General features: G+C 56.6%; 3 protein-coding genes across 19 annotated transcripts in view; 2 read left to right on the forward strand and 1 right to left on the reverse strand.

Moving 5' to 3' along the window:
* Positions 1-1,421, forward strand: part of COL18A1 (collagen type XVIII alpha 1 chain) — a 42,953-nt gene extending 41,532 nt beyond the window's left edge. For all 4 annotated transcript variants that reach the window (XM_071746960.1, XM_071746957.1, XM_071746959.1 and 1 more), the window contains one exon: positions 5-1,421. In XM_071746960.1, the coding sequence (XP_071603061.1) occupies positions 5-218 (214 nt within the window). In that variant the 3' untranslated portion in view covers positions 219-1,421. The remainder of the gene's footprint in view (positions 1-4) is intronic.
* On the reverse strand, positions 1,209-6,700 carry SLC19A1 (solute carrier family 19 member 1). 5 transcript variants are annotated; one of them, XM_071746961.1, is made up of 6 exons: positions 6,503-6,700; positions 4,112-4,419; positions 2,646-3,393; positions 2,224-2,416; positions 1,999-2,140; positions 1,209-1,898 (listed from the first exon to the last, which is right to left on the reverse strand). In XM_071746961.1, the coding sequence occupies exons 2-6, from the start codon at positions 4,331-4,333 to the stop codon at positions 1,707-1,709; spliced, it is 1,497 nt and encodes a 498-aa protein (XP_071603062.1). In that variant the 5' UTR covers positions 4,334-4,419; positions 6,503-6,700; the 3' UTR covers positions 1,209-1,706. The 5 variants fall into 5 exon arrangements, with proteins under 5 accessions (XP_071603062.1, XP_071603067.1, XP_071603066.1 ...); XM_071746966.1 differs by having other exon boundaries at positions 2,519-3,393; positions 6,503-6,660; XM_071746965.1 differs by lacking the exon at positions 6,503-6,700 and adding an exon at positions 5,565-5,628.
* A 1,946-nt stretch (positions 6,701-8,646) lies between these two features.
* PCBP3 (poly(rC) binding protein 3) overlaps positions 8,647-18,336 on the forward strand; it is a 60,189-nt gene continuing 50,499 nt past the window's right edge. For 8 of the 10 annotated variants that reach the window (XM_071746974.1, XM_071746979.1, XM_071746980.1 and 5 more), the window contains exons 1-2: positions 8,648-8,795; positions 12,381-12,471. The gene's annotated coding sequence lies outside the window, so the exon portion shown is untranslated. Of the gene's footprint in view, positions 8,796-12,380; positions 12,472-18,336 lie in introns of all 10 variants that reach the window. The other 2 variants (XM_071746989.1, XM_071746990.1) reach the window with 1 other exon arrangement.

The following is an 18,336-nucleotide window of genomic DNA, read 5'->3' on the forward strand; positions in this document are numbered from 1 at the left end:
GAAGGCCACAGAAGAGCATCTGGCACGGCTCAGATGCCAAGGGCCGGCGCTTGCCTGAGAGCTACTGCGAGACATGGAGGACAGAGGAGCGGGCTGCCATGGGCCAGTCTTCCTCGCTGGGCTCTGGCAAGCTGCTGGAGCAGGTGGCCAGCAGCTGCCAGCACGCCTTCATCGTCCTCTGCATTGAGAACAGCTTCATGACTGCCGCCAAAAAGTGACACCCCACACCACTCCCCTCTTCATCCCCATCCCCTGGGTGTAGCCCCCCATGCCTCCCCAGGGAGGTCAGGCCAGCCTGCACCCTGGCACCTCCGTGGTCCTCAGCATCTCCATCACCTGCCCTCTCCCTGCAGGGTTGTTTCTCTGCCCGAAGACCTGAAGCCAAAGAGTGTATCAATTGCCCTGGTGGTCCCTGCACTGGGGTGTCAGGGGCTGGCATCCCACCTGGGGCAGGGTGGTCGGGGAGGTGGGGCTGGCTGCCTTCCTCCTTCCTCCTCCTCCTCCACTCCTCTTCTAACCCCTAATATTTAACCACTTGACTGCTCGGATGCTGTTTTCTGGGTTGGGTGGGCAGGAGGATGCTCAGCAGGGTGATTTCAGCACTGGTGTGCCCTCTTCCAGAAAGCCTCTGGAGGGTGGGGCATGCTCTGCCTTCCTCCAGCCCTGCACTGTCCTCATCAGGAGGTCAGGGACTGGACCCAAATCCCTGTTGCTGGGGCCACAGGGGCTTCTCCAGCTGAAACCCCAGCTTCCCACCCGAGCAAGAGACCGTCCCATGGCAGTGCTGGGGATGGCACCTCCATTCTCCCCAGGTAAGATCTATCCCAACCACTCATTCATCATAATCACCGCCTCCAAATCCTCCCCCAGGCAGCAGCTCAAAAGCCTCGGAGGAGGGGGAGGTGTGGTGTTCCCCCCCATCCCTTCTGCACACCTTTGTGCCCTCTTCTGTGCCTCCCACCCTGGTCAGCGTGGAGACCAGGGCAATGGGGTGCCCTTGGCACATGTTTACAAGCGTGTGCATGTTGAGCATGCGTGGTACCAAGGGCAGGCACCACCATCATGTGTCCCCTCCCTGTGCCACCTTTGCTGTGCTCTAATGGCCGAGGCACAGCAAAGCTGGTTGGAATTGGTGTGGGCAAATCCAAGGTGCTAAAAAAAAAAATACAAACAACAAAACAACCCAACAAAACAGAAAAAAAGAAAAATTTGTAACTAGCTTTTTATTATTGTATGGAAATTATTACCATAAAAGCTGTGCGAGTCACACGGTCTCTTATTTCTTACAGTCTACTGTATTTTGTGTAATTAATGCAATTTAAAGCCTGTGGATCTTTGTATTTTTTTTTTTTTTGTCGGTTGTGTCCTATAAACCATTTTTTTTCTAAAGGCACTGAATAAAGAAACGTTATCCTCTTGTAGCCTGGTTTCGTGCAGTGATGATGGAGTCAGTGGCTGGGAGAGCACCTGGACCCCATCTTTGTCCCTGCGTGGTACCCAGCGGTGGCAGCCGTGGGCATCCTGCCCCTGCTCTGCTGGGGAAGGGGAGGGGGCACGGCCCCTGACCCCATGGAGCACAAAGCGGGTCCCAAGGGGTGTGTCCTCAACAGGCTGGTGCTGAGGATTGCTGGTGAGATGGGAGATCAATGGGTGATGGTGACACTTACGGAGCCGAGACTCAGTCAGGGTGGTGACGGTGGTGGCACTCAGGCTCGCACGGCGCCTGCCTCTGGGCTCTTTTCCTGCACTGGCCCCTCGGCAGGGAGCTGGCACGGCTCCTTAGCCAGGGCCAGCTCTGCTGGCTGCTTGCGGATCCGGCTGTGCCGAATGCCCACGCCAACAGCTGCCAGCAGGTAGACCACTGCCAGCAGCGTGAAGTAGCCAAAATAGACGTAAAACTGCAAGAGGTAGGAAGAGAGTGATGCATGCATCCCCTCCCCCCGCTTCACCCTACACCATTAGGGGACCACATCCATCCTAGGTGCTCCCCATCCGTACCTGAGGATGTATGGACAAACCCAAGCCCCTCTTGTCAGCCACAATGATGGTGATGATGGTCTTCAGCACAGTGGCGAAGAAGGTGTTGACCCCGAAGATCAGAGCACAGAGCTCTTTGGAGAGGGAGGTAGCAATCTGGAAACTGGTAAAAAGGGGGAGACCAGTGAGCACCCAGTGCTAGCCCGGCTGCCAGGGTTGGAGTGGGTCCCCAGGACTACCACGCACATGGCGACAGGCACCAGGAACTGGTAGGAACCACGGAAGAAGACGTAGGCAGCATAGCACAGCCAGATGTTGCTTGTGGTGTTCATAAGCAGAAGCAGCCCTGCCTGGAAAGCCGTCACCATCCCAATCACCAGCTCTGACCACAGGGTCCAGCGAATCTTCACGTAGCCGGCGGCAAAGGAGGCGCCAGCCCCTGGGGAGGGAATGATTGATGCTGTGAGCACCTCACCAGCATGGGACCACCTGGTGACCCTCAGCTTAGTGATGCTCCACTCATCTGGTGATGCTCACCTACCTCATCAGCACTGCCAAACCACCCCTGCATCCCCCAAAATGCCGAAAGGACCACCATTCCCAAAGGACGCAGTGGGATGGGGGCATCCCCCCCCAATTCCTGGTGTCCCCAGCCCAGGTGAGCATACCCAGCAGCGTGGAGGCAGCATCCACCCCTCCGTTGAACACCTGGCGGTTGTCTGTGGTGGGGTAGATCTCGTTCCAGAGGATCTGCACGTAGTAGAGCATCAGGTAGTAACCAGCTGAGTTGAAGACCCACCACAAGGACCAGAGCCGGAGCTGGGGTTGCTGGGCCAACGCTCCCACCTCCCGCAGCATACGGCACAGCACCGCGTCCTGCCAGTCCCGTGGCCCCCTACCACTGTCCCCCCCAGCCATCTTGTCCAGCTCGGTGGGCACAGCCTCACTGCCAGCTCCCTCAGACCGGTTAAAGAAGAGGCTGCGCCGAGGCCGCTCGAGGAAGAGGGTGAGGAGGAGGCCAAAGGTGACAAAGCCCAGCGAGACGTAATTGAGGGTGAGGAAGGAGACACTGCCCAAGGTGACACAGAGCTGGCCCAGAACTGAGCTGGTGAAGACTCCCAGGAGGACGGCAGAGCGGGAGTAGCTGGCCATGCGCTGGTAGCGGGATGGGGCAACGAGGGAGAAGATGTAGGAGGAGTAGGCAATGCGGGCAGCCATGGTGACACCGTAGAAGAACTCCATCAGCTGCATGGCCAGGATGGAGGTGCCAAACACCAGCAGCAACCAGATGGAGATATGGCTCAGGCTCTGCAGCACCAGCACTGGTTTGTAGCACAGGTAGTCCGTCAGAAGGAAGATGGGCACCAGCACAGCCATGTAGGAGTACGTCAGCACTGGTGTGATCACGTTGGTCACCTGCCATGCATACAAGGAGAGGCTGAGAACTGGATGTGTCCCTGACGGATGCTCCCAGCTTGGAGGAGTGTGGTTTGGTGGACACCAGCTGCTGACCCCTGTGGCAGCACCTCTTGGTGGAGGAATGTGACCCGCGATGCACTCAGTTGGGGGCCTGGCTGAGCCTCGGCTCCCTCCTGTGCTGGGAACACAGTGTTCCCACGGACATGGCAGCCAGCCGGGACTGGAGCCAGCATCCCCTTGGTTGCGGGACAGCATGTGGCCCCTCCTCATCTAACCCATTGCTGCCAGCAGCCTGGCAGTGCCCAGCCCTATACCCCCCCACTCTGCATTGGACCAGCGTGAGACGGTCTCTCCAGTGGGATGGGATAGAGCTCCTCCCAACCCAGCATCCCCCTACCATCCCACCAGGGGGACAGGGGTCAGCCATCACGCCCCCCCCCCCTCCCCTCCAACAAATTTCCAGCCCACGTATGAGCTCTTACACTAGGGAAAGCTGAGCATGGGACAGAGGGGACAGAGCAACCTCACAGCCCCTCAGGGCAGGAACATGCTGTTGGATGGACACACGCCACCTTCTGCCCCCAACCCAAAATAGCCACATATGGCCACATGCCTCCATACCCCAGGATGGTGAAGAGGGTCCAGCCAGACCCAGAGTGGTGACCATGGCCAAAAAGGGACACTGGCAGGGGAACACAGGCTGCCTGTGGCTCACCTCTGCCTGCGTGAAGTTCTTCTCAGGCCCCAGGAGATAGGGGGTGATGAAGCTTTCCCCTGGCCGGATCTGTGTCATGAAGCCGTAGAAGCAGAGGTAAAAGACCTGTAGTTTCCAGCGTTGGTCTGGTGCTGCCTCTGATGTTGCTTTTTTGACATTCTCATCCTTGGGCATGGCTCCGCCGGCTCTGCAGCAGGACGGTGCCGTTATCCTGGGGACCATCTCCTAGACAGGCTTTGCTGAGCCAGGCAGCCCCTCGCTGGCCACAGCCACTCTATGATGCATCGAAAGCCACGTCGCTGCAGTTTCTGGGGAAAAAGCAGTATTTGGCACGGGCTCAAATTCCTCCATAATCGCAAGGCAAATAAATACCACTACCTTCTCCCCAGGAGATGTTCTCACAAGAAGAAAAGCAGCCGTGCGTCTCGCTGTGCAAAAGCGTTGGGGGGTGGGGAGGGCCTTTTGGGGCAGCATTTACAAACTCCGTGTAAAAAAAACTGGATAAATGAAGCGCCTGGCTCTGCAGCACGGTATCCTTCATTTTCCCCCCTTTGAAGAGTCAGTGGGGTTTCAACCCCCTCCCTGAAACGAAGCTTTTCTCCCTGCCGAGCCTTTCCCCCACAGACCCATGACAGAGGGATGCAGGCCCTCCACTCTGCTGGGGAGGGAGATGGCAGCCAAGGAGAGTTAATGTGCACACCAGGCACGGGGGGGCCAGCTGTGTTATACATTAGCTGGGCAGCTGGCAGGACTTTAGTCCAGCTCCGGGCAAGCAACTGCCCCTCGGCTCTGCCCTGGTGGAACGTGATGCATGGGCAGGATCGCCTGGCTTAGGGAGAATGCAAAATACCACCAGGTTTATGGGCTGGAGGGGGATTAAATGCTCAAATCCTCAGATCTGGCTGCAGGAAAGCTGGCAGCACCAGGGAGGTCCGATTACTGGTCACAGGATGAAGGCACGGAAGAGAGAAGGCCTGGTCCAGGAGTCTTCCACTCCCACAACAAGTCACCAACAGTGCTTTTTCAGTCATAAAAATCTACCTAAGCCAATCCATGCCCTGGGAACAAGGTCTAGAAACCTGATTATCCAGCTAATTGCAGAACAACTAATCACGGTCATTAAAAAAGTAAGTCCACAGTCCCAGTCTGTGCCACTCCCTCCCCCTGCTGCCATCCCATGTGGCAAGACTGGGGGGCTCACCCCTGAAGAGCAATGGAAAGGAGGGTGCCCATTCATCCCACTGAGGACTCACCAGTCCAGTGGCATCCCCATGGAATTTTGGCACCAAAGTATCGCCAAAATACGTGTGTCCTCGCCAGGGCCAGCACCAGCCTGGGCAGTGGATGGAGCACTGCAGCCCCCCCACTGCGGGGATGGGCAAGGGGCAAGGAGCAGAGGGTAAGCCCCCCCACCCCCCCCTGAATGCCCGCCCCAGCATCACGCCGCGTGTACCTGCACGGGGCCTCTGCCAGCCCCAGCTGCCTGGACTATGCCCCATTGCCCGCTTGTCCCCCAGCCAGTCTGTAGATAGATGTGAGTGACTGTCACCTCCAGCAGCCCCTAACATGTGTCCTGGGAGCCCCATGGGCTGTTTTCCACCTTCTGCTCCAAACCCACTTGGGAAGCAGATGCTCCCCGTTTTCTTTCATGTCCCATCTGGGATAGCTGAAACTGCTCATCTCTGGCCCACAGGAAACCATCTGCCATAGACCTGAGAGATGGGGTCATTCCCACCGTCCGGGGGGGCACCAGTTCCTAACTCCTGGCACGTGTGTCCCCATAGGATGCTCCCAGTCTGGTGCAGGCCAGGAAGGAGCAAAGCGCAGGCGGTTATCACCGTGTGAACCCCAGGTTACCACAGTGTGACCTTGACGAGGGTTTGAGGTCACTCGACACCGTTGTCAATCTACGGCCACCACGGGTGATGTGGAGGGCCAAGCCGCCCACGGGGCCACAGACACCACAGTGTGGAGGGGACAGACCCGGGGACATTGGGGGGGATGCTCTCCCCCAAACCATGTGTCACTGACACAGCAGTGACACCACCAAAGCACGAGGCGTTTTGTGGGGAGCCACCGAGCAGGCAGGGAATAGGGGTGCGCAGGAAGGGGAGCCCCCAGGGCACCTTCCCCAAAACAGGGGGACCCCCCCCAAAACACACCCTCGCAAACCGTGCGGAGACTTCTCTGCCTCCCCCCACACCCAGCACTCCTTCAGGTGCTGGGGGGTGGTCTGGGGTGCACGTGGTAGAGGAAGATGATGATGCGGGGGTTGCTTCACGGCAGAAGCTCGCTCCGAGGTACGCGGACGCTCCCCACCCCAGGCATTCCAGAGACCCCAGGCACCCCAGAACCGAAGGCACCCCAGCAACCCCGCAGCCCGGGCCGTACCTGGGGGGCGGCGGTGGGCATGGGGCCGGGGGGCCGTGCCCACCTGGGCGCAGCTGGGGGGCCCGGGACTCCCCACGACCCCGCAGCTGCCGGAGCCGGATCCGCACCAAACGCTGGAGGAGGAGCAGGAGGATGCGGGGACCCTCGGGAAATGTAGTCGTGACCCACGTGCGGGGAGGCGGAGGAACTACAAGCCCCACAGTGCAGCGAGCAGGAGGAAGGGGAGGAGGAGGCGGCAGAGGAAAAGGAGGAGCTCGGCCACCGCCGGCAGCCTAGGCTTGTGTGTGTTTGAGACGGGGAACAGTCCCCACCCACCCGCCCCGCAAATACCGCTTCTGTGTCCTGCACACCCAGCCCACGCGGCGGGAGGGAGGGAAGGGACATCCCTCTCTTCTCCGGCTCCTCCCAGCTGGGTTGAGCTCCCTGCCCATCTACTGTCACCTCTGGGCTGCTGGGCCCACTTCCCGCTGTACTGGCTCGGCAGCACCCCTGGGGATACCCTGTGCACCACGCCCCTGTCCCCCGGTGATCTAACGCCACTTATGCCCCATCCCCGCTGCCCGGAGCTGCCTGGGTTTGTTTCTGACCCCATTATTTTACCAGAGAGGAAGGAAGGTCTGTATCCCAAAGGGTCCTGGAAGTGCTAATTCCCACATCCCCCACCCCGTCTTGGAGCAAAATTGCTGAAGCCCCTATTTCCCCGGCACAGCCCTGAAGCAGCCCCCCAGGATATGCTTGTGTGGGAGAGACCCAAATATCATGACAAGGGAGGGCTGCACCACTCCCGGAGGTAAGAGCATCCTTAGATGCAGCCTAAACAGAGGTGGAGCCCCTCGAGTATGATGACCCCCTCTCTGGGGAGATGACGCATCTTCTGAGAGCATCTCTCCCCCCCTGCTTACTTCCCTCTCTCCCAGAACTTACCCAGCCAGAAGCAAACACGACCTGACAGGGCTCGGCTACTCCTCTGAAATATTTATATATTCCTGCCTGCAAGTGCAGCAGTGGGATCCCAGATGTCCAGGGATCATCACACAAACACCCTGGCCCAGGTCCAGCAGCTGCACCCCAGCTTGTGGTCTTCCCACTCATGGGCCTCCCATACCAGTGAGCCCCCAACACCCATGTGAAGGTGCTTGCTGCCAAACAACTGCCTTGAGGGCTAGACCAGCATTTATTCCACTTGGCTTTTTCTCCTTTTCTCAGCCAAACTGAGCCAAGGTGTATTATTTAGGTGGGGGACATCCCAGGTCCTTTCTTCAATGATGCTACGTTTGCTCCCTGAAGCAGTTTTCTCTCTGTAGAAGAAACTAGGACACCAGGACAGCCTTGGCACTTCAGAAGGAGCCAGCTTGTGTCCCCCCCCTATCCTGAGGAGGATGGCACGACCACAGCAGGCATGTCTGCAGGCTCCCCATGCCCACCAAGTACAGGCAGGGGCACAGCCCGTAGTCGGACCTGTCTCTCCATCCTCTGATTGCCAGGACGGTGGAAGGGTTGAGTCACTTCCTTACATGCAACGGGACCTGGATGCAGAAGCACCCCAGGGCATGGGTCTGGGCTGATGCTGTGCACTTGGGCAATGTTAGCAGCCTGGTGGGACGTTAATGACCCTAAGCAATGTCACCTGAGACCCTCATACACCCACCCACACCCTTAGCAAACTCATGCTGCTACCAGGTGCAGCCACTGGCTGAGCAGGGGCTGGGGCAAGGTCAGGAACTGGGGCAGTGTTAATGTCTGGTGCTGGCCCTAGGAATGGGCAAGGGCTTGAGCAGGGTCTGGTACACACGAATGGGCTTCATCAGCGGCAGGGACTGGGCCAGGACACCGTCCAGGGCTGGGATATGGGGAAGTGGCTGGGGCACAGCAGTACAGGGACAGAGGAAGGTCAGGGACTGCGAAAGGGAGAGGCGCAGGGTGCCTGGCAGGGTTCTGGGCTGGGGCAGTAGCTGGGAGCCAGCAGGGGCAATGCCCGGGGTAGGAAAGGGGCAGGGGCAGGCTTAGGGACAGGCAAGGGAAATAATGGGGCAGGAACCGGGGCAGGGCACAAGGTGGGGCAGACAGGCGGGGCCGGGCAGCGCCGGGGGGTGGAGGCAGAGCCGGGGGGGCCGGGCTGGGAGCAACACGCTGCTCAGGCTGCCACCTCCTTCGGAGTGAGCCCCGCCGCGCCCTCCCGGCCCCAAACTCCGCCGCTCCCCGCCCTTCCTCCTTCCCTCCTCCCCTCCTCCTGCCTGCCCTGCCCGGTCCCTCCCAGCTTCGCAGAGCCCGTCCCTCCGTCCGTCGGGGGCAGGTAGGGGTTTGTCTTCCCTGGGGCGTTGTTTTGAGGGCGGGGGGCCCGGGACGGAGCTCCCGGTGCCGGGGGGAGGGGGACTGCCCTGGACCAGACGGGTCCAACCCTGGGATGGAGGGAGCAGGGACCCGGGTGGGAGGTGATGGAGGTGGTGGCGGGGAAGGGGACACAGCTCCTGCGACCAGGAGGTAGCTCCCGGTCCGGCATGACTCCGGGAACCCATCCTTGAAACCCAGGGTGGCTCCGTAGAGCGACGGGTCCCCCGTGTCTCCATCCCGAGGGGCTCCCCGACGTGCCATACCACCTCCTCGGCTGTGCGTCTCTACCAGGCTGCTGTGAGTTTTCTGTCCGAGTCCCAGCCCAGGGTGCTGCTTGGCTCGGCAAGGGCTGGCCTCTGCCCAACCGAGCCCCTAGTCCTTGTGGCCCTGACCCACAGGTTGAGGTCCCCAAGGGAGGTGGCTTGTCAAGTCCCCCACTTGCCACTGCAGGGAGAGGTGTGTGTGGGGACAGGTGACACTGCAGTGATGCTGTGCGGGTGAGCCCTGGGTGCTGGCTCTCAGGTCTGAGCATGGTCCTGCTGGTGTTGGTCTGGTGGTCATTTCTGAGCCCTGGCTCCAGGTGTGTCAGTCACCAAGCACCTACTGGTCATCAGTGCATCCAGCAGAGGTAGACGAAGCCCCAGCATCAGTGCCAGGGGAGGGAGGGTGCCCAGGCCTTGTTTCTGGAGCACATACCTCCAAGCTTCCACTGCAGCTGGATCATCTCCTGGGAGCCCTTTCCCTCAACTGGGACCTTTCTGTTCTTCTTCCAAAACTGGGCTGGTTCATTAGCAGCTGCCCTGAGGAAGCACAGGGTGCCCTGCACCAGGCTTGCTCCCCCTTTCCTGCTGGAGGCATCACCTCCCATTGCATGAAGCTAGTTTGAGAGGGGTGGGTTTATTTGGGTATTGCTCTTGGGTCAGTAGGCAGCTTTTATTGCCCAGCGAGTCCTTCTAGGGTCTGGGTGAGGCCTTGCTATTACGTCCTGGGGACAGGGATGGGGTCCATGCCACTCTTCCAGCAAGCCTGTGCAGCATCCACCAGTGGCCACTGCTCTGCAGTGTCCCCACCCCGGTGCAGATGCTGCAGGGCTCTTCAGGAATGGCGCAGAGCCCTGTGCTGTGGCGAATTGCTAGCCCAGGGCAGAGGGAGCATCTGGGGGACTGTGAGGCCCTCCAAGGGATCCCAGACTGTTGGAGGTGAGGGGTGAAGCTGGATGCTGTGGCCACATGAACGTTGACTGTGCACACTTTCAATCCTTGTGTTAGCAGAGAGCATCTGTGATGCGGTAGCAAGGGAGTCCTGGTCCTGGTGGGAAATAGGAGGCTGGGGGGGCTGGGGAGGGGGGTTGGAGGTGTACAAGAGTGCCTGAGGATGGAGGAAATAGATAGCAGCACCTAGTGCAGACCGGCTCAATCTGTTAGCAAGCTGGCTGGGGAGCTCTATAGGAGGAGGAGAAGATGCCCAAAATCTCTGTGACCTGTTCTGTTCTTTCTAGGAGCATTTCCATAGTCCTCTGGGAGGATGTGAGGGGGAACCCCTTGTCTGAGCTTGCTTTAAATGGTGTCTGGGAAGGTGTAGCTCTCCTGTGACACTCAAGGCAGGCCCACGCAGGTGCTGCCAGACACCATTGGGTTGAGTGGTGCTTGGCCCCTGGTGCTGCCTGAGCTCCACGTCCCTGTATAAATGTATATGTGTATATGTGTATATGTGTATATGTGTATATGTGTATATGTGTATATGTGTATAAGTGTATAAATGTAACCCCTGGCTCCTCTGCCTTCTCTTGGCAATGGCACTGCCAAAATCTCTGTTGCTTCACCCTGCTAACTGGGGAGGAGAATTAACAGCACTAAGTGTGTCCTGGCATCCCTCACAACACCTGCATTCTGTTCTTCTCTGCAGGGGTGCATGTCAGGCTGTGGGACAGAGGTGCCCCTAGGGTGGACCTTCCACTCCTGACCCTGGGGTAGTGATTCCTGAGGGGCAGGAATGGGAGCATTCTTCATCTTCCCTGTCCTGATTGAGCAATACCTGTGCCTGCAGCCATGGTGGTGGGTTGAGGCCCTCATCTTTCCATGCCACAGAACTAAGTCCACTTTTCATCAGGATGGCAGGCAAACTGGTACTCTCTGGTTGTCTGCGGGGAAGCCAGAAAGAAAACTCCTTTTTAACATAGAAAGTTCTTCCTTGAAGTGGCCTCCAGGGGCTCTGTTGAGGAGGAAAGTTGGGATTTTCCAGCAGGCAGGTTCCCCCCATTTTGGGCAAAGCCCTCCCAGAGCCAGCACTCCAATTAGTGAGGAGCCCGTTACAGGAGCTATGAATATTTGGTGACTTCCTCAGCAAAGTAGGCAGTCAGGAGTGCAAAAATTGAATGCTTTCCTCTGAAAATGGCAAAAACAAAGCACTTTGACTTTTCCACCTGAATTTTTTTGGTTGCTGTTTCCCTTTGCTGAACCCCAAACTCTGCCTTTTTGGGCAGGCTTTGTGATGACTCATGCAGAAGAGCAGTGCCATTCCCCTTCAGGGGGAGGAGGCATTTCCAGCCTCCTTTGGTCCTGTGTCTCATGGTGTGTGTGTCCCCACCCCTACAGCCTCATCAGGGGAGTCTTAGCGTTGTGTCTGCCAGCCTGGTGAGTGCATGTGGTGGGGACACCCAGCATCAGCTGGAGGAGGAGAAAGAGGCTCTGTGTGTGGAGGCAACCAGCTGGCCTCTCCCAGGAAGGGGTTAATCCCGGAGCTCCCCATCTGGTATCCTATTGCTGGCTGCTTTGGGTAAAAGCTTTTCTGGCTCATTTTCAAGGGCATGGGCTGGAGGATGAGTCATGCATCCCTGCTTCCAAGGAGCAAAACCTCTTGTCGAGACCTTCCCGGCAAGGTGATGGTTTCCTGAAAGTCCAAATGCCCTAGAGGTCCCCAGTCTGCTGGGAAAAGCTGCTTCCCGGCACTACTCAGACCCACTCCTCCTTAGGGAATTGGGATGTCAACATCTCCAGCATGGGTGCTGCGTGTCCCTGGGATGGGGACCTGCTCTGTGCCTGCGCTGGGCTCAGGGTGGGAGGGGAGCAGGGTCTTTTCTTCAAAAGCCACTAAAGGATGGTAACTTGAGCAGTGTGGCTGGCAACGTGAGCAACGTGCTGCTGCCAGCAGGGGCAGGGAATGCTCTGCTCATTTCCAACCTTAGTGGTGGAGCTGCTGCTCATGGAGGGGTTTCTCATCCCGACATGGCTTGGAACTCCTTCCAGTGTGTTTGTAATGGATTGCAAGGACACGGGATTCCTCACAACTCTGAACCACCTCCAGACACAGGTCTGAGGGTGCTATCAGGGGTCCCTGCATTGACATCTTTAAACCTTCCCCTTTCTGAATGTGGCCTCTTCGCCCCCCCCAGCTTCTCTGTTTAGCATCTCTCTGGTTACAATATCTTTGTCCTTGTGAGGATTTTGGGGGGATTTGCTGGTGGATGCCTTGCATTGCATTGGGGTGCTGTTATTTGGAGGATGCTTTCACCCTGGCTCAGCCTGACTCCTGTCCCTTTTGTCCCCAGGGCCAGAGCTACCTGGGAAGCTCCACTGGCACCTTCCCAGTCCTGCCAGATGTGCCTCCAAGTTGGACTGCGCAAGGGACTGGCTCCAGGGGTAAGGAGGCAGAACAGTCCTACTGCAAGTCTGGGACAAATCAAAGGGTTTGAGAAAAGTTTTGAGGTGTCAGGATGAAATTATTTTATGCCAGGAAGCTTAATGTGGTTCTGGAGTGACCCTGCTCAGGGCAGGAGCTGGACCAGAGACCTCCAGATAGGCTCACAGGTGGCTCTATGTCTCTGACCTTCCTTCAGATGTGGAAATAATTTGCTGTTTAAAGGCACTTATTTGATTGGTAACATGGAGGCAATGTCTTGGGGAGCTGTAGAGAGACCATGGGGTGTGTGTGAAATGAAGTCCTTCCATGCAGGGGTACAGCTCCATGGGTTGTGAGTGAGCCTTCCTGCTGTGCTTGTCTGTGGCCACTCCATGAAATGCACCTCAGGAAGCTTGGGAAGCTGCAAAGCCCAAAGGCAGCAGGCAAAATCCCTCAATCTCTGACCTCTCATAGCTTTGGGAGAGATTTTCCCAGTTGGATGTTTTGTGTCGGGGGAGGAGGATGCCTCAGGGGTGCCCCGGATGGGTTTTCTGAGCTGGTGCAGGATCAGGGATCTCACAGGACACACCAGGATGTGATGGGGGATACAGTGAGTGCTTGGCAAGGTGCAGAAAAGCAGCTATGTAGGGTTTTAGTGTCTGCTGAGAGATCCATTTAGGGGCACCTCTTCAGGCACCTTGTTGGTCTAGACACCTTTGTGACTCAGTTTCCTGAAAAATGTGTTAACCTTCCAGGGGATTTGGGACACCAGCGTATGGCAGGGGCTGGATAAGTGAGGGACCTGAAACTGCCTGCTTTTACTGCATGGCTTGGGTGGCCATGGTCCCCAGGCACCTCACGCTCTTTCTCTCCTGGGACATTTCCTTGCGTGCAGGCTCTGTGCCAGGGTCCAGCTCCCCTGTACAGTCTCTGTCCTTGCCTTGGGTTGCAACCTTCTCCTTTCAAGTGTTTCTGAGAGCTAACGTGGCTGTCACCAACAGCTCTCCCTGCCACGGCTGGAAAACACTCTGGAGTTTTGCGGGTAGAGCTGACAATATCTGGTGAGACGTTTCTCCCTTGCAAGCACGCAGGAGTAGTTTTGCCAGCCCTTAAGCAAGGGAAGAGAGGCCACAACAAAGAAAGGATGGAAAGAAAAAGAACAATATAACTCAGGAGAACAGAGGATGGCACAAAATTTGCTGACCTCCTTGCTTTCTGTTGCCTCTGGAGCAGAAGGAGAATGAACTGGGGGTGTTGGCTGCTTGTGAACAGCCCAGGAGCAGGACTGGGCTGTGCAGAGCCTAGGGTTTCCTTGGAATGATCTCTACTCTAAATGTTTTTTGCAAAAAATACCCTTCTGAAAGGCACGGGATGGGCTTGGATATGGGTAATATCTTGGAGAGATGCAGGTGGAATCTGTTGCTGGGGCTCAGGTGCTTTGACATCAGCTGGTTACATCATGCAATCCTTCTTGTGATGTCCAGGTTTTGAAGAGAGCATCAGCATATTTGGGTCTTCAAACCCCATCCTGAGTAACCAAACTAGCTCTCTCCAATGGCTCTAATCCCCACCCTTCCTTGAAGATGAGGAAGGACCAGGAATTCCATTGCAAACAGTCCATCTCTTCCTAAGGCTCCCAAAGCCCACTAGGGATTTCTCACATGCAGAGAAGCCTCAGTCCTTTGTGGCCAAGGAGTGATATGGAAGTTTTAAAAACTTGCCAGATGTGGTTTTCCCCAAGGAGACACCAGCTGCTGTGTCTCCCTGGGTAGGGCACTTAGGGCTTAGCTTGCTGTGACCTTAATGAAATGGCTCCTTGCCCCCAAACCAGGTCTCTACCAGTACCCAAGCCCCACAGCTCTGCTTACTCCATCCACTCTTGGTGATGCTGGGGTCACCCCAGGCATGCTCGGTGCTGCTGGTGTTTGCTGGAAGAGGGAGGAAAAGACCAAACATGGAGCTTCCCCCCCCCCAAGCCAACCGATTTGTCCTTTAGATTAGTTCCCTGGCTTACAGGAGGATTTGCAGCTGCTCCATCTGCTCCAGCCTAGCAGGTCAGCGGGTGCCTGGGAGTAGTGGCTGCAGCCCAGCTGTTGTCCCTGCTCCTGGGCATCCTGGGCGAAGCATTCCCTGTGTTTGCACCCCGGGTTGGGCAGAGGAGAACATGAGGATGATCTCAGGGCTGGAGCATCTCTGCTGTGGATGTGAGCTGAGAGAGTTGGGATTGTTCAGCCTGGAGAAGAGAAGGCTCTAGGGAGACCTTGGAACACCTTCCAGTGCCTGAAGGGGCTACAGGAAAACTGGGGAGGGATTTTGTACAAGGACATGGAGTGATAGGATGAGGGAGAATGACTTTAAACTGGAAGCGGGGGGGGGGGTTTAGATGACATATTAGGAAGAAATTCTTTGCTGTGAGGCTGGTGAGACCTTGGCCCAGGCTGCCCAGAGAAGCTGTGGCTGCCCCATCCCTGGAAATGTTCACGGCCAGGTTGGATGGGGTTTGGAGTAACCTGGTCTGGTGGGAGGTGTCCCTGCTCATGCAAGGGGGTCGGACTAGATGATCTTTAAGGTCTTCTCCAACCCAAACCAGTCAGGGATTCTATGATTTCTGACTGTATCTGTTGGAAAGGTGCAAAACCCCCACAATTATGGGGGTAAAAATCCTGCTTGTTATGTGGTTTACACCTGGGAGTGTTTATCGATGAAGCTGATAAAAACTGTACAGATTAATGGCCAGATTTTTAACCTGTTCTTGGCTGTTAGAAAGCACTGGGGATTTTTCAGGACCTCCCCTTCCACCCAGGTCTCAAGGAGATCACTGCCCCATAAAACTCCCCTTGGCCTTTGGGGAAGCAAGCAAGTGCGTGGGGAGGGAAGCATTTTGGTGTGGACTTTCCCAGATGGACCCACACCATACCTTCCAGGGCTTTGGGGGTAAATAGGGTGAGATGTTTGGTGGCTCACGAGCACTTTCAGACCCAGATTTTCTGGAGGGGAAAATGAGGAGTTAGTAGGAGCAATTTAGTGCTCTCCCCTCTCCCACTTTGTCACTCCTGTCATGTCAGCAGGCACTGTTTGAAGGTGGTGGGTAGCAAAGAGGCTGAAGGTAAGTTAGGGAAGAGCTGATGACAAATGGGCTTACAGAGGCTGGATTTATACAGAGTGACTGAACTAGGTTTGTGGAAGTGGTGGGGGGGGGTGGACTGCTGGGTGATGCCAGGGCTGGGGCTGTGCCCAGCACCATCCTGCACCCAGGCTGAGGGCACCACAGGACTGGGAGCCTTTGTCTGCCCCTGGATCCCAGCCAAGAGAGGGTCTGGCACACTGCTGCCCCCAGGATCATGGCCCTCTGTGCTGCTGCCACTTCACCAAGCATAGGGCCAGTGTCAGACCCCACCAGAGCTCCTGCCAGGGGATGGTGGTGTCAGCTCTCAGGAAGCACTGGTTTCTCTTCTAACATGGCAGAAAATCACAAAGATTGGAGCTCCGGGCAGCAAAAACAAGATGCAGAGCTGCCAGCACCATCCCCATCCCACTCACCCACAGCTGCAGAGCCTGGAGGTGGTGGGGGCCCATTTTGGCTTCCCATTTCTGTTCTCCTTCCCTTGCTGTTTCACCAGGAATACCAATGGAGGCTGCCAGGTGTCAGCTCAGAAATCTTTTAACTTCACCTCCTCTCCCCAAATGGACAATGTCTCTGCTCATTAGGCACCTACCCAGGGGGCAGTTGTCAGGTCTGCTCATGGTTTTTCTGAGCTCATCTCTGCCAAGACTCCTGACGGCTTCAGAGCACTCAGGTCCCATCACGTCACACTGGCTCCTGCCCGGGGGGCTGCCTGCTCTGCCTGCCTCTGGCACCTCCCGTGCAACCCCCCCACACCTTGGGCTCACCGCCTCCTCTTCTTGAGGAGAGGGGTTTGGAAGGAAAGGCTGGAAAATATCTGGCACCAGTGGCACACACAGAGCTGGAATCAGTATTCCTTGCCTGGGCAGCGCCTGGGAGGAGAAGCCATTGCTGGAGCCTGGCCTTTGAGGCTGATGTGTCCCGACAGCTTGTTCACTGGGACATTAAAATCGTTGCCTCTGTCTGTGTAAAACACCCAGCAAAGGCAGATGATGGGAACACAGGTCAGGATCATTTCTCCCCTGCGCCATGAGCGGCGGTGCTGGAAACCCCGGGCAGCAGAACAAAGCGGATCCCAGCGGTGCAGGGGCTGCTGCACCCCCTCGGGATGTAAGCAGGGTTCCCTCCCATGGGAAAGGTGCCAGCAGGCAGGGGGGGCAATGTAGGCAGAACCGTCTTAGGTTCCTGTATACAAGGTGTGCTGTAGATCAGGGATTTGATGATACAGTGGGAGAGCATCCCCATCCCAGCCACACTGTATGTTTCCCCAAAGAGCTTCAGTTTTCCCTTGGAGGGGGGTCGCAGCAAAGCAAGAGGACATCTGTAAGTTCTCCAAGTTCCCTGCAGACCTCAGCAGGTGCCCCGCAGTCCCAAACATGGGGCTAAGCAAGGTACCCTGTGGGCACAAGCAGCCACACTTCACAGGTGGTGGGAAGCTGAAGTCTGTCTTGGCTGGCTGGGTTTGTTGAAGAGGTAGGCTGGGTGGTGGAGAACGCTTTTCTTTCTTTCTTTTTGAGGGTGGTATATAGTAGAGGATACAGAGAGACCTGCTGGTATTGGGAATGATGGGATCAGGCAGTGTGCCAGAGTCCTGAGGGTGCTACTGCTGCATTTCCAGCCCAAAGCATGTGCAGAGATGTGGAGACTCTGGGCAAGTCATCTGAAAATCTGGTTTTACCTGAGCATGCTTTGCTTTGACATCCCCTGGGCAGGCTGGGTTGATGGGCCGAGGCCAATTGTACAAGGTTCAACAAGGCTCAGTGACTTGTGCCACAACAACCCCAGGCAATGCTCCAGGCTTGGGACAGAGTGGCTGGAAAGTGGAAAAGGACTTGGGGATATTGGTCAGCAGCACCTGAACATGAGCCACTGTGTGCTCAGGTGACCAACAGCATCTTGGCTTCTATCAGTACTGGTGTGGCCAGAAGAACCAGGGCAGGGATTATCCCCCTGTGCTTGGCACTGGTGAAGCTGCATCTCAATCCTGGGTCAGTTTTGGGCCCCTCATGACAAGAAGGACATTGAAAGTCTGGAGTGTGTCCAGAGGCAGGCAATGGAGCTGGAGAAGGGTCTGGAGCACAAGACTTCTGAGGAGCAGCTGAGGGATCTGGGGGTCTTCTGCCTGGAGAAAAGGGGTGACCTCACTCTCTGAAAGGAGGCTGGAGTGAGGTGGGGATCAGTCTCTGCTCCCAAGGAACATGCAGTAGGACAAGAGAAAATGGCCTCAAGTTGTACCAGGGCAAGTTCAGATTGAGTATTAAGAATAATTTCTTTACTGAAAGAATGGTCAATCGTTGGAACAGGCTGCCCAGGGCAGTGATGGAGTCACCATCCCTGGAGGGATTTAAAAACCGAGTAGATGTGGTGCTGAAGGACATGCTTTAGTGGTGGCTTTGGTAGTGCTGGGTTAACAGTTGGACTCAATGATCCTGAAGGTCTTTTCCAACCAAAATGACTATGATTCCATTAAAAATGATTCCTGGTGTAATCTGCTGGGTTGGGCTGGGCAGCATGTGAGCTGGGGTGCTCTGGACACCCACCAAGGCTGTGACAAGGGCAGTCCCCATGCTGAGGGTGCTGCTTTGGGTGCCTGATAATGCCCCCTAAAGCAGTGCTCACCAGTTTGCTCAGCCTGAGCAAAAGCATGAGAGTTGTCACAGCCTTATGGTACCAGGCACGGGACCATCTCACAAGTGGAGCTGCCCACCACCTCACTTCCATGACTGGGCAAGAACAGTGAGCAGCACAGTTGGTTCAACTT

The sequence above is a fragment of the Heliangelus exortis genome, chromosome 6, assembly GCF_036169615.1.
Source record: "Heliangelus exortis chromosome 6, bHelExo1.hap1, whole genome shotgun sequence".
NCBI lineage: Eukaryota > Metazoa > Chordata > Aves > Apodiformes > Trochilidae > Heliangelus > Heliangelus exortis.